Genomic DNA, 14,863 nt, shown 5'->3' on the forward strand with positions numbered 1-14,863 from the left:
CGTATATATGTATATATGTATGTGTGTGTGTGTTTGTGTGTCTGTGTTTGTCCCCCTAGCATTGCTTGACAACCGATGCTGGTGTGTTTACGTCCCCGTCACTTAGCGGTTCGGCAAAAGAGACCGATAGAATAAGTACTGGGCTTACAAAAGAATAAGTCCCGGGGTCGATTTGCTTGACCAAAGGCGGTGCTCCAGCATGGCCGCAGTCAAATGACTGAAACAAGTAAAAGAGTAAAGAGTAAAGAGTATACATGTGTATATTCAAAGGGCAAGACCACTATGTAGTCGGCCGTATGCTAGAAATAGATCACCAACGATCAAACTACACAGAATGTTCTCTATATTGGCGGTGCTCCAGCATGTCCATAACCTTTGGGCTGGGACACACAGAGGCATGTCTGCATATATAATATATACGTACATATCTGTATGTATGAACATACAAACATATGTGTGTGTGTACGTGAGAGAAGGGGAGAGAAAGAGACAAACAGAATGTGTGTGTGTATGTATATATATGTACAGAAACAAACTGACACAGCCACTAACTCCCTTTCTATCCTTATTTCCTCGCTATTTGTGTTTCTTCGTCAATTTGTAATAGAGTCGACGCTTTCTCCTTTCGCCGCCTCTGACCTCTGTCGCTGAGGTGGGTTTACTGGCCGATGGGACTGGGAAAGGCGGCTGGGAGTGGTAGTAGTGACAGAAGTGGTAGTGACAAGGAGCAGCAGGGAGAAGTAGTACATGTTACAAGGGAGAACGTAAAAATGCTGAAAGTAAATAGATTCCAGGTGTAAGTAAGGGACGAGTGAGGAGAGAGAGGAAGCAAGGAAAGCGAGGGATAAGAAGCAGGAGGGATAAGTAGAAAGTAAATATAATTCGTGTGTAAATAGAGAAAGACAAATAGAAAAATAGAGGAAAGGAGGGAGAGACGAATTGAGACGGGTGAAAGGAAAGAAAAAAAAAGCCCCAGAAGGAAAGGAAGGAAGGGTTTAGGATGCTGTAGAGAGAAATTTTTTTAGAGAAAGTGTAATTGTTATGGGTGGGTGGTGATTAAAAGAGATCGAGAGACAGAAACGGAGAGAGAGAGAGAGAGAGAGAGAGAGAGAGAGAGAATAACTGAAAACTGAACTCGAAACCGCATGCATGGTTGCATGCAGTTTCGGTTTCAGTCCCATTGCGCGATACCTAGCTGACCAATTTCATTGAATTTGATAGCCGCAAACTTGTTTAAGAAATGTGAATGCGTACGTATTCGTGTGTGTATGAGTTTCTCACCACTTGATAACCGGTGTTGGTTTGTTTATGTTCCCGGAGCTTAGCGTTTCGGCTAAAACGGGACCGATAGGATCAGTATCGGATCGGACTTCAAAAATTAATGAAGTTACGGGGTCGCGATTTTGATTGACTCAAAATACCCCCTTCAAGGTGGTTGCCCTAGCTGGCCGTACTCTTCTGTCTAGTACAAATAAAAAGAAAAGCATCATATATATATATATATATATATATATATATAAAGAGAGAGATAATTAGAGGATGTATAAAAAAAGACGAAAAAATTTCGAGAGAAAATGAGGAGACGATGGGGAAGCTATGAAGAGCAATAAAAAAAGAACAATAATATAAGGGGAAAGTAAAATAAATAAAAAAAAATGTGAGGGAAAGAGGGAAGGAGAAAAAAAAAGGGGAAGCAGATTGGGTAAAAATGAAGAGAGAATAAGCTTAAAAAGGAAGGGAGGATAGATAGATAGATAGATAGATATATAGATAGATAGATAGATAGATAGATAGATAGATAGATAGATAGATAGATAGATAGATAGATAGATAGATAGATAGAATAGATAGATAGATAGATAGATAGATAGATAGATAGATAGATAGATAGATAGATAGAAGGTAGGTAGATAGATAGATTGAGGGAGAGAGAGTCTAAGTGATAAATAAAAAAAAAGGAAAGAGTGCTGAGATTGGAGATAGTCTTGGGCAAACATCAAAGGCTTGGGCGCTAAAACATTTAATTCAGACGCGTAACACAACTGTCCAAGGCGTCACTACTGATTTCTTTTAACTTCTTTTGTTCTCAAGCGTCACCTGCTACCAGACAAATTCCCTCAACCTGACACGGTGCGTGGTGTATGTATGTGATATATATATATATATATAATATATATATATATATATATATATATGTCTATATATATATCTCTCTCTATATATATATATATATGTGTTTGTGTGTGTGCGTAATTACATATATGTAAATACGCGTGTGTGTGTGTGTGTATAGGGAGATTAGGAATAAGGGAGAACAGAACAAGTAGAAGAACAAGGCCGAGCGAATACAAAAAAAAAATCCCGATAAAGATGGTGGTAATGGTGGAGTCGGGGGAGAGAGAGAGAGAGAGAAAGAACGAGAGATAGGAAGAGATAGAGAGGAAGTGTTCACACACACGTACATTGATGCATACGCACACATACACTAATTACGTCTAGTGGGGGGAAAACTATATGTATATACATATATAATATATATATGTGTGTGTGTGTGTATATATGTATTGATTTTCAGTCATTCCGTTTATTTCACACACCCACATATAGCGAGAGGGAGGAATAGAAACATCGAAAAGTATTAACGGATCTCTGATAAAAGGAGCAACAAAAAAAGACAAGGTTAGATTTGACTACAAAATAAGCAGAAAAAAAAAAAGGAAAGAAAAAAAGAAAACGATATATAGAGAGCGAAAATAAACCAAAAGACACACACACACACATATATACGGCAGTATGTAAACACACACACACACATACACAGTAATGAAAGAGAAATAGTGTTTAGAAGAATGAAAGAGAAAGACACCGCTAGATAGATAAATAAATGGCGAGAGAGAAAGAATGAGAAGCTAGCAGTGAGACGACGGGAGGCTGACGATGAAAGAATAAGGGGAAAAGAAGAAAAATTGTTGTTGTTCTATAGCCCCAGGTCAGCCCGATGATCAAAGACGTTCCAATAGTGATTATCCGATCACATTATCCAATGTGCCCTTCCCGTGATGAAATGTTAAACTGTAATTTGAGGGAGATTTGGCTGCTATTTCCAGCAGTTCGAGTCACACAGAGTTGTATGTAGCTCAGTCTCTTGTTGCCTCGGATTTTTCGGCCCTGATCGAGCAGACTTATGATCAGAGGCGTTCTCGCCGTGACCATCCCCATTCCCTCTTTTCAGAGGTATGTAGGACTACATTGCTGAATGTGTCCTTTCTTTGCTTTAAAGACGGTTTTGAGCGTGTTTTGAGGGGATTTCGCTGCTTTTTCTAGCAGGTCGAACTATGAGTGAATGAATTAGGAGAGCGAATACTTTTGATAAAGTGATTATATATATATATATATATATACGCGTGTGTGTGATAGATAGAGTGAGAGGAATAGAGAGAGAAAGTGTGTGTGTGATGAAGAGAGAGGAAAATTAGTTATAGGAACCTGATGCTGAATGGAAGAATATAAAAATGTGCGGAAGGAGAGAAATAGAGAATTAAATAGAATATAGAACAGATGAGAGGGGGAGAGAGAGAGAGAGAGTGGAAGGGAGTCTGACACTGGTGAAGGGAGAATAGAAAAGAAAGAGGACAAGTGATTTAGAGAAGAATGTGTGAGAGAGAGAAAGAGTAAGAGAATAATAAAGAGAGAACATAGATAGATAGAAATGTGAAAGAGAGAAATAAAACAGAAAGGAAGAGTGGTGGGATAAGTTACGATATTGGCCTCTAACGAGAGAATGTCGGCTAAACATCTAAAGGCTAGTGTTGGTGTTAGATTTTAACTCCGCAGACTGGCACACGGGCTTTTGAGTAGAACAAACACACATACACACAGCCAATCACTCACTCACTCATTCATTGACACACACACGCTCATACGTATACTATTTCTTTTTCTCTGTCTCTCTCTCTCTCTGTACAGACACACAGACACAGAACCGGGTAACCTGTTTAATGTTTTTGATTTCTATTAAGGAAGCTGGCATTTAATTCGCAGCTTTACTGAGAGGTCTTAAAAGAAAAACACACACAAAACAGAAAAAGACAGAAAGAAAGCGGAGATAAAAGAGAAGAGAGAAGAAATACACGGAAAATTATTCTGCTGTTTATAACCTAACTGTACATAACACCAACGGATTTGAATAATAGGACAATACTAGTTGGATTTTGACATTTTATTTAAAAAAAAAATTTTAACACACATCGAAAAGAAAATGAGAAAGACAGTGAGATGAAAGGAAATATCCTTTGATTTCGTTATGTAGCTTGTTTTATTCCAAATAACCTACTGTATAAATCAGTTTATTTATCGTCTCTTCCTGGTACGAATCAAGCACCTTTGGATGAAGAAGGGAAGTGTGAGATTGACAGACAAGATAAATATATAGAAGAGGGGAAAAGAGCACAGCAGTACACGGCGGCGGTGTTGCGTTAATAAGTACGAAGCGTGTGTGTGTGTATATATATATATATATATGTAAAGAGGCGAAAGGAAAGAGGTAACTTGAAAATGAAAAAGTGACTAGGAAGAGAGAAATCACTACAAAGGTGGTAACAAGTATTACAGAAAAACGTTAAAAAAACCCGAAAAACAAAAGCAGGATTCTTTATCTACACACATGGACGTATATATAAATATATATATATATATACATAAAAGGAAAAAAAAAAGAAGTGAAGTGTAGAGAGAGAAAGATAGAGTGGGTGAGAGAAAGAGAGAGCTGGAGGTAAAAAAAAAGAAAAAAAACCCCAAAAATAGATGTGTAGAAAGATAAACTGAAAAAAAAAGGCTATCGAATACATATATATATATATATATAAGAACTGATGAATGAATGATGTATATATAGAGAGAGATTGAGAAATGCACACTCAGAAATATGTATCTATCAATATGAATGGTGAGGAGTGATAGTTAGAGAGAGAAAGAGTAAAAGGTATTGAAAGGGGGGAAAAGTGGAAAAAAGAAGCAACGTACACGCGTGCTCAGTCTCTCTCTCTCTCAGTCACACGTACGCAGGCGCACACACACGCAGGAGCGCTACGAGGAATTGATAGAGAAGCTGCGGGAGGGCGAACGAACGAACAGGGGAAAATACAGAATCACTGATAAAGAACAAACTCAAAAAAGACTCAGATATATACCCACACACACACACTATATATATATATCTATATATTTGCAGAGAAAGGACGTAAAGAAAATATATATGTGCATATAATATTTTTTGTTTGTGGTGGGGTGAAAGATGGATGATGAAAAGTTGTGTTGTTGGCCGCCGCATCATCATCCGTCGTCGTCGTTGTCCTCTCCTTTCTCTCTATTGTTGCTGTTGCCGAAGGTGGCGGAGATGATGAAACTGAATAAGATGATGATAATAATGATGATGGTAGTGGTGGTGGTTGCCTCTCGTCGAGTGTGAAAAGACCATGCTGCAAAGGAGGGTTGTACTCACAGTATGTAACTCTGATGTGAGGAGCTGCTGCTGCTAGTAAGACCGACGTGTCCATTTTGTAAGCGAGCCGCTCATTGGTCGATTGCTGGCTACATGCTCTTAATTGGGCGCTATTAGCTTCGAATGTCTTTACGTAGTATTTTCATGGCGGATTCAAAACGTGTGTCGGGAGTCTTTTGATATTAATCTTTAAAAAAAAAAGGGGGAAAAAAAAATAACAAACAGACAAAAGAAAAAACAAACAGGAAAGAAGACAAACAAAACAAAAATTACGTATCTTTTAAACTTTCTTTGACCATGCCGCACGTTAGTTCGGGCGGCTCCGAGGACTTTTTCTCTAAAGACGAGGTCAAAGTTTATAAAGATGAAGGCGAAGAAGAGAAGCGATCCTCGGAAAATCTTTCCGAAGATAAGTTGGGTTTAGTAACTGAGAGTGAAGAGGTATGTTTTCGCCAAAAAAAAAAAAAAAAAATATGCTGATTATTTATCTTTCCTATATGTCTACAGCTATCTAATGTATATATATATATATGTATGTATACATATATATGGTGTGTGTGTATTATATATATATATATATATGTATATATATATATATACACACATATATATATATACACACATGCTTCTATATAATTATAGTCTTGGTGCTATACCCTTATATATATATATATATATATATATATATATATATATATATATATATATATATATATACGTGTGTGTGTTGTTTGTGTATATATATAAATACACACACACACATATATATATAAATACACATACATAGCTGTGCGTATTTGCTACAACATTATTACAGTAAAAAAAAATACGTGATGTATATGGAGTTTACCTTTGCCTTTGAACGACGGTTTGCTTGCTCCGGAAGAAATCATATTATTTATCGGTGTGTATTTACCATTTCAGGGGAAAAACTCCAGTTTACCAGGACAAAGTTACCCTGGAGGCGAGAAGTCTAATACATCAGGGCGCCCAGAAGACGGTATGTTGTCATATTGATGTCTGTGCGTGTGTGTTTATATATATATATATATGTATATGTATGTATGTATGCACGCACTTGTATTTATCGTGTTGCAAATCCATTTATTTAATTAAAAAAAAAAAAGAGAGAGAAATCTAAAACAAAAATACCCTGTAAGCATCGCATTTCATATCGGATGTAGCTTTAATTTTATTTACAAAATTGGAAATAGTATGTTTTGTTATGATTGGCAGTTTTGGAAGATCTTATATACTATGATGCATACCCTATATGAAATATATATATAATGTGATTCCTCTTTGGCCTACTCCTTCGAGCTGGAATCACTCGATTATTGTTTAGTGGTCGGCCGCTTTTTAATTTGTCGTGTTTAATCAATGATCGATATGTTGTAACATAACACAAACATACGCACTCACACATTTTATACACTTGTAGGATATGCTTATCTTACTATCCATCCTATGGATGAGTTAAGCCGTTCATTTCTAGAGGAATTCGCATAGAAGAACAGAATATTTTTATTTATTTTTATATTGTAAGCGTGGCAGCCAGCGATCCCCACTTTTTTTTTTTTTAGTAAAAAATATATATATCTATGTATTAAAACCAGAAAAAAAAAAAGAAAAGCTGTGGTCACAATATTAAAAAAGAAAATGGTCAAGTGATCTCATATAACCCCTATGTATGTGTGTGTGTAATTATCTTTATATCAATGTGTCTATCTTTCTATCTCTGCTGACATCAAAGGAATTGTGTCGATTGTTTGCATACCGTCACCAGTCTTGACAAAATGACCTGATTTTCACTATTATTATTATTATTACTACATAGTTACTAATTTTTCATGTTTTATCTTGGCACATATATATACACATTAACAGATGCACACACGTACACACTAATATGGTAATATATCTATATCTATCTTTTACTAACTGCCTATCTCTTCGTATTTATATATACATAATACGATGATCTATAATCGTATCTGTATGTACGTGTGTGTGTGTATTTATATATTAGTCGTATAACAAGCACAACTTGCACTATTGCCCGTTATGCGCCTGTAGTATGAAGTAGGATTGTGTAGAAGTTATTTTGATCGATAACTATTGGCAATTAAATTTAAGGCGATTGTTCGTTGTAGGTCAGATGAAAGTGAATGTGAGAGATGTAGTAAAAAAACCCAGAAAAATATGTATTTATATATATATATAGCTAGCTATACATATATTTAAATCCCAAATTCATATCTTCGTATCTGTATACAATTTGCGAATATGTAGAGAGATGTATTGCTTTTCGGTGTTAGCTGGTCACAAACTGGGGGGTCTCGCTTTCATGTTTTTATCTACTTAATTTTCCACAGTTTTTTTTTGTTTTCGCTGATTTAACCGTGACAGATCCTTTATTCATTTATAAGCAGGTTAGAGATTTTTTATATGCGTGTGGTGTGTGTGTACACACAGGCCCTACTTGACGTTTATAAAGCTTTTGTGTGTGTGTATGTATTTTCTTTCTATATTTATCTTCGGTTAATGCAATTTTTCTAACCGGGTCTATTAGACCATATGATGTGTGATGTGTTGGTGCTGTGTGTGTGTGTTATGTTTATTACGTGTATATGTGTGTGTGTGTGTTTATAGTTGTGCTATGTCCGCATTAAAATTATTCCAATTTATTTATTGATGATCTTTAGTAGAAGGCTTTTAAAAAAATAGAAAGAAAGAAAGCTACGTTCAGCAGTGTGGAGGCTGGGAATTACTGAAACTCCACAGTGTAGTAGTTTGTTTAAGGTGCGTGCCGTGTGTGTGTGTGTGTGTGAATTAAGCAGAATAACACTTGTGTAAAATTTTGTCCTTTTGCTTCAGTGAGATAACATTTCTTTTATGGACATTCTTTAGACACGCACAAACGCACAAATATGCGCGTGTGAACTCATACATACAATTAAATGCATTCTCTCTCTCTCTCTCTCTCTCTATATATATATATATATATATATATATATATATATATACATTAATACACACACATACACGCATTCTCTTCTTTAAACACACACACACACACATGTATATATATATATAGGTGTGTATATACACACGCTTATAAATACATCCACGTTCACACACATGCATCCTTTCTTTTCTGTAAATTAATAAATACACACACACACGTGTGGTGTGTGCGCGTATGTATATGAATGCGTTCGCAGATGTCCACGTAAATGAGTGAGAACGTTTGCACATTCATTCATACTTGTGTGTGTTCCTCTCTCTCTCTCTCTCTATCCCCTTCTCAAACACACACACACATTTGTTTGACTGCTCTGTGTACACAGACTCTCGAACACACATACACACGTGTATGTGTAATATTTTTTTATGGCTACTAATTCGAATAGACGTGCGCGCGCGTGTGTCCCCCACTTCAACTCCGTTTGGGGGGGATTTTTTTTAATTTTATTTTCATATATTTTGTGTGTGTGTGTGTGTGTGTGTGTGTGATGTCTCGCCTTCGATTGTAACGCTTGCTGTCCTCCACACAGACTATGATGTCCCCTGTCCTTTGCACACCTCTCCAAACACCAGCATCGAACGAACGAACGAACGAATAGATGGATGGGGGAAAAAGGGATTGAGAAAAATAAACATGTAATAAACAAATACACAAAAAAAGAAACCCATCCAACTAAAGCAAGAGTTGTTTGAAAAGAGAGAGAGAAAGAGATAAACAGAAAAACAGAAAGGGCTTGAACAGAGAAGAGAGACAGAATGAGAGAGAGAGACAGAATGAGAGAGAGAGAAAAACATGAAGGAGTTTCTTTTACAACATCGACCGTTAACATCCCTGTTTACAGAGTGAGACCTACCTAGAAACGATCAACTGTCCCTCTCTCTCTCTCTCTCATTTCCATCCAGTCCTGTTCCATCCTTCTCTCTCTCTCTCTCTCTCTCTCAGAGTCGTCTCTTTCCTCCATCTCGTTCTCTCAAATTCTCTCTCTATATATATATATCGTTCTGTATGCATGTGTGGGCTCTGTTTATCAAGACACGCACTACACACAGCTATTATTATTATTATTATTATTGTTTTTATTTTCACATACGGAGAGGGAAAAATATTGTACATCCATATTTCTACACCTCTTTTAATGAAATTTTGCGAATATTCGTCATTTCTTACTCTCATTTCTTCCCTCATTCATTTGAATTGTTTTTTTTTTTTGAAAAATGTATTCCATATTTCCTTCCATTTCTCTTTTTCTTTTATTCCTTTTAATCCTCTCTGTTGTCCCCCCCACCCTTATTCCTTACTCCTTTCTCGTACACTTTCTAATCCTCTCCGCCCCCACTTCTTTCTCATACTCTTTCAATCACTCCCTCCCTCTCTGTCCTCTCTATTGTTACCTTCTCTTTCAATTCGTCCGCACTAATACTTCCCCTCTTCTTTCACTTCCATACATTCTTTCCCTCCTCCTCCGCTCGCTCACTCACTCACTCACTCTCCCTCCCTCTCTCTGTCCTCCCTATCACTCTTTCTAACTCTGTTTTGTCGTTTTGCCCCCCCGGTTTCGCTTCCTTTCTCTCTCTCTCACTCCCTCCTGTTGTGCGTATATGTGTGAACCCTCCGTTCAACTTGGCATCTCTTTTCCTGTCCATCTTCCATAGAATCTTTATGCCAACAATTCCTCAATTGCGCCGATCAATAATGGTTCACTGCAGTAAAGCAGAGAGTTGTGGAAAACGTCATTAAAAAAAAAATTCCAGCCTTATTTATTTATTTCTTTATTGGAATCTGTTTTAATTATCTCATGCTTGCAATATCACCCCCTTTCCACTCACCCTTTAATTTTTGAAAATAATTTTTTTTTCTTTTATCATTATTGAAATTATTTACTCCGATATCTTTGAAAACATTTTATTTTTTCTCGCGCGCTATATATATATATATACATACATACATACACATACACACACCGTAATATTAGGTGGTTAGAAATTTTGATTGTCGGTTATAACTAATTTTTGCTTCTACGAAATGTAAACAAGTGTGTGTGTATGTATATTACGCACGCGCGTGTATGTGTACATACATACATATATATATAATATATATAGGGATTTGGAATCTGGGCAGGTATTTTGTTAGGCAATCTTGTTAGCCCTCTAGACCTGGCTAACCGTATCTAACTAGGGACTAACAATTTACAAAGTACTTCACACGATAGGTAAATTCTTGAGTTCGTGTCACTGTATTTCACACCGTGTACAATATATATATATATATATATATATATATATATATATATAGGCTTTTGGTCATGGAAGTAAATTACATACAGGTTTTTAATAATATTTCAACTGAATGAATGAATGGTTTGTTGTAAGAAAAGCTTAAAGGAAGCAGTCGTCGAAGCCAACCAAAAAGTTACTTAAACAGTGCAAGCTTTTATCTAATTATTGCTAAGTGTTGTTGTGATCAATCACCGACCGACGACTTGTGTGCTAGCTTATGTTCGCTTGAAAATTGCTTTATAAACAGATTCATTTCTCTGTGTGCGTGTGTATGTATGAGAGACGGATAAAGAGATAGACTGTGTGTGAATGACTGTGGCGCGTCTATTTCTTTCTCTTCATCTTTACTAAATCACTCTCTCTCTCTCATACACACACAGCGGTTTGGTGATGCAACCAGGAACATAGCTCATAACATGAGTATATCCTATATATATATTATTATTATTAATGGTAATAAAGAAATCATTAATAATCGACAGAACTACAGTGTAATGCAAGGGTCGAGAGCTTCGTGCATTGACACCAAACTGGTTTAAAATGAAACGGATTATATTATATACCGGTGATAATCTTGATTGCTCCACGCACACACATACCCCCTCCATATATATATATATATATATATATATGTATATATATGTGTGTGTGTGTGTGTATCCTAGGTTGTCCGATTCCTGCTGCCCGACTGAGCAGAAGCCTTCCCCCCGTATTTGTAATATGTATGTTGACTTGTCGGTGTTTCAAAGTGATATGTCGAGTTTTGTTATCAATGGTGATGGCTGTTAGCGATGTTTTTCGATGTTTGTGGTGGTTAATGGTGTTAGTGGCGGTTGGTGTTGATGCTGGTTGTGGAAGGATGTTAAATAACCAGCTAAGTCTATTAGTGTTGGCGCTGAAGAATATATAGCAAGCAGTAACCATTATTATATTGAGCTTGTATTGGTAATCCAGTCAGTGTGAAGATAGCACCGAGTCGCCACAGTCAGTGATAGTGGTGGCGATGGTGGTGGGGGGACTGTGGATATATATATGTGTGTGTGTGTTTGAGAGAAATTAGCCTGTAATGTGTTTTTTTGTTTTTGGTGGGAAGATGAAGTTAGTGACTTGAAAAAGAAAAACGAGTGGGATTTATTGTTTGTTTATTGAGCTTTTAGTCTAAGTTCAATCAACTCTAATCGAGTAAGCGTTGTTCTCTGCCTATGAGCTGAGACGTTCCAGTTATGACCATCTCGTCTTTTCAAGGAGTAGAGTAGGACTATGTTATCTAATGACTATCTTTTTTTTTTTTTTTAGACAGCAAATTGTTTTGAGAAATATTGGACTGTTGTTTCTAGGAGAGAATGATTATGTAAGAAGCTTTAGCATTGACTCCCTTCTGAAAAGAAGGGACTAAGTATTACTGAGAAAGTTTAGGATACACGCATATGTGTGTGTACACACACACACACATATATATGTAGTTCTATTTGTTTATTTGCTGGTTTATTTAGTAGGTGGAATCTCACGCACATACAGATATATGTTGTTTAAGCACCAGCTCATCTCAGGTAGAGCAGATCTATGATCAAAGACGTTACACCCATGACTAACCTATCCTGTTCGGACCTGGTATATTATATATCTAGGTCTACGTTATTCACTGTACCTCTCTCTTTGTTTTATTTACTTATTTTTTTAGATGGTAGCTTGTAACTCAAGAGATATTTGGCTGTTATTTCTAGCATGTTAATCCACTGTATTGAGACTCGTAAAGGAAGCTCGATATATTGAGAGAAGAGAAAGTGTGTGTGTGCGTGTGAGCAGGGAGGGGCAGTTGTCTGTGACAGCCAGAAGCCATGAGAGAATCTATAACATGTCTTTCTCTCTGTCATACATATTTTGGTCAGCATTTTTCTTTATTGATTTCAATTCTGTTGTATAATGTTGGGTGGTTTGGTTTGACGTGATTCCCTGAAAACTCCCCACACATACATACACACACACACGCAAATTTGTTTTCATTTTCCTTCTACTCATAAAAATTTTTAAATAAAAACCCCAAATATTTTGTAACTTAAAATTTTAATATAAATATCCTTTCTGGTCGCTTTCCCACTACTACTACCACCTAGAAGAAGAAAATGACTTGTTTCAATTTCCGTCGAGTCAGTTTTTGTTGTGAAGTGTTTGAGGCGCGCGTGTGTGTGTGTGAGGTAGAAAAGAAGGATAAACAATTGGAAAAGAAAATAACTCGAAAGTTGAACAAAAAAAAAAAATTATAATTTATTTACAATCAATTTTTTTGAGGGGTTGAAAACGACAGAGGATGCATTCCATTCATTCATTCATTGGGCCATAATTCTAACAGCTGCATCGCCAGACATGTGATGTTTGGTACACAGAACCACACATACGCACGTTATATATATATATGTATGTATGTATATATTGTGTGTGTAATACATACGAAAAGTGTTGAATGTGTTCGCTCGAAACTGTGTAGATGTACGCGTAGACACAAACACACATACACAAGCATTGTATGTATATATATATATATGTGCGTGTGTGTGTATCAATGATGTTTTTGTCATTCGTTTAGATGGAGTAGGGAGACTGGCAGTAAGGAACAGTTAAGCTGGTGTGATAAGCTTTGCTTGGAGGTGACAGACAGCCCCAGACCTGGTTCTATGCCAGGACAAGAGAGGAGGCATTAGTGGTGATGGTGGTGTTGATGATGATGGCGACAATAGTGGTGGTGGAGGTATGGGAGGGGGGAGCACTACGTGTTAATACCGTCGTATGTGTATGGCTTGGCTGCCTCTTTATAATAAAGGTTTCAAAAGACACTCTTTTACCATCGTGGTCTGTATATGTCTGTTTGTCTCTGTCGCTTTCTTTTCCAAACTTCATTACTTTAACTTCTCGGCACCCACTTCTCTCGCCCTTACTCTCTCTCTCTCTCTCTCTCTCTCTCTCCACACCGACACAACTATCACCCGCACGCTGGGCTTATTCCACCCTTCCAAGTGCAGCATCCGTTTCTTCCTCCTCTTGTGTTCCTACTTTTTTCCTCTACCCCCTACCCCTTTTCTGTCTTGTCGTAGTTCGTTGATTACCGGCAAATACTTGTAAACGTGTGTGCTGCCAGAATTTAATCACTTCCAATTGTTATTCGAAGGCTATAATTATTTGTATGTGCAAACACACACTCACACATCTGTATGTGTGTTATATGTGCGTGTGTATGTATGTATATATATATATATATATACACACACACATATACATATACACTTGTAATGTCAAAAGATGCCAGCGAATGTCTTCAAATAGAATATCGAGCGTCAATTCATTTTGGGGCACTTTGGGGTGATGTGTGTGTAATATATATATATATATATATATATATATATATATATATACACATGCACGCACATACATATAACTATATACACACATATATACTTGCCTATACGAACACGTCTCTCCATTAGAAAGGGAGTTCTGTTTATTCCATTTTCTCCCGTTTCATTTTATTTATTTATTTATTTTCTTTCTATCCTTATTATTTCCCACTGTTTATTCTTCTTCACTCGAAAAATTCCATTCTTTCTCCAGTTTATTTTACCTCCTTTCTCTGACCCCCCCCCTCCAAAACCCCTTATAATACTCTCTCACTTCACTTTCTCTTCGTTCGCCCTTCGCTGTGTTTTTAGGAAGGCCAAATTGTTTTAGACGTCTGTTATTTTCAGTTCAACACAAACACACACACACCAACTCATCTTGCCGCCGACGCTCCAGTGTCAAGCAAAAATCTCTATCAGTGCCTTTTGTTTACACTGTTGTCATTGAACCTTCCATCTTGCTTCCTCACTCTGATCTCTCTCTCTCTCTCCCCACCTCTGGTTATCTCCTTCTCTGTCACTATTTCCTGTTGTCTCTATTTCTTTCTTTCTCTCTCTGTCTCTCACTCCCTTTGGTACTTTTATCATATTTCGTTTCGTTTGCTTTTTTTCCCCTTCCTCTATCTCTCTCTCTCTCCTATATCGTTTTCTTTATTAATAGGATTGT

The 14,863-nt window shown here is 36.8% G+C and overlaps 1 protein-coding gene and 1 long non-coding RNA gene across 2 annotated transcripts; one reads left to right on the forward strand and one right to left on the reverse strand.

Moving 5' to 3' along the window:
• Positions 1-5,275: 5,275 nt before the first annotated feature.
• On the reverse strand, positions 5,276-9,437 carry LOC118761530. The gene is made up of 2 exons (XR_004997446.1): positions 9,382-9,437; positions 5,276-5,687 (listed from the first exon to the last, which is right to left on the reverse strand). It is a non-coding gene; the product is annotated as an uncharacterized LOC118761530 (long non-coding RNA).
• LOC115230171 (transcription factor 7-like 2) lies at positions 5,666-7,074 on the forward strand. Its single transcript, XM_029800381.2, has 2 exons — positions 5,666-5,941; positions 6,425-7,074. The coding sequence occupies exons 1-2, from the start codon at positions 5,798-5,800 to the stop codon at positions 6,515-6,517; spliced, it is 237 nt and encodes a 78-aa protein (XP_029656241.1). The 5' UTR covers positions 5,666-5,797; the 3' UTR covers positions 6,518-7,074.
• Positions 9,438-14,863: the final 5,426 nt, after the last annotated feature.

The sequence above is a fragment of the Octopus sinensis genome, unplaced genomic scaffold (genome assembly GCF_006345805.1).
Source record: "Octopus sinensis unplaced genomic scaffold, ASM634580v1 Contig14716, whole genome shotgun sequence".
In the NCBI taxonomy this organism is placed as follows: domain Eukaryota; kingdom Metazoa; phylum Mollusca; class Cephalopoda; order Octopoda; family Octopodidae; genus Octopus; species Octopus sinensis.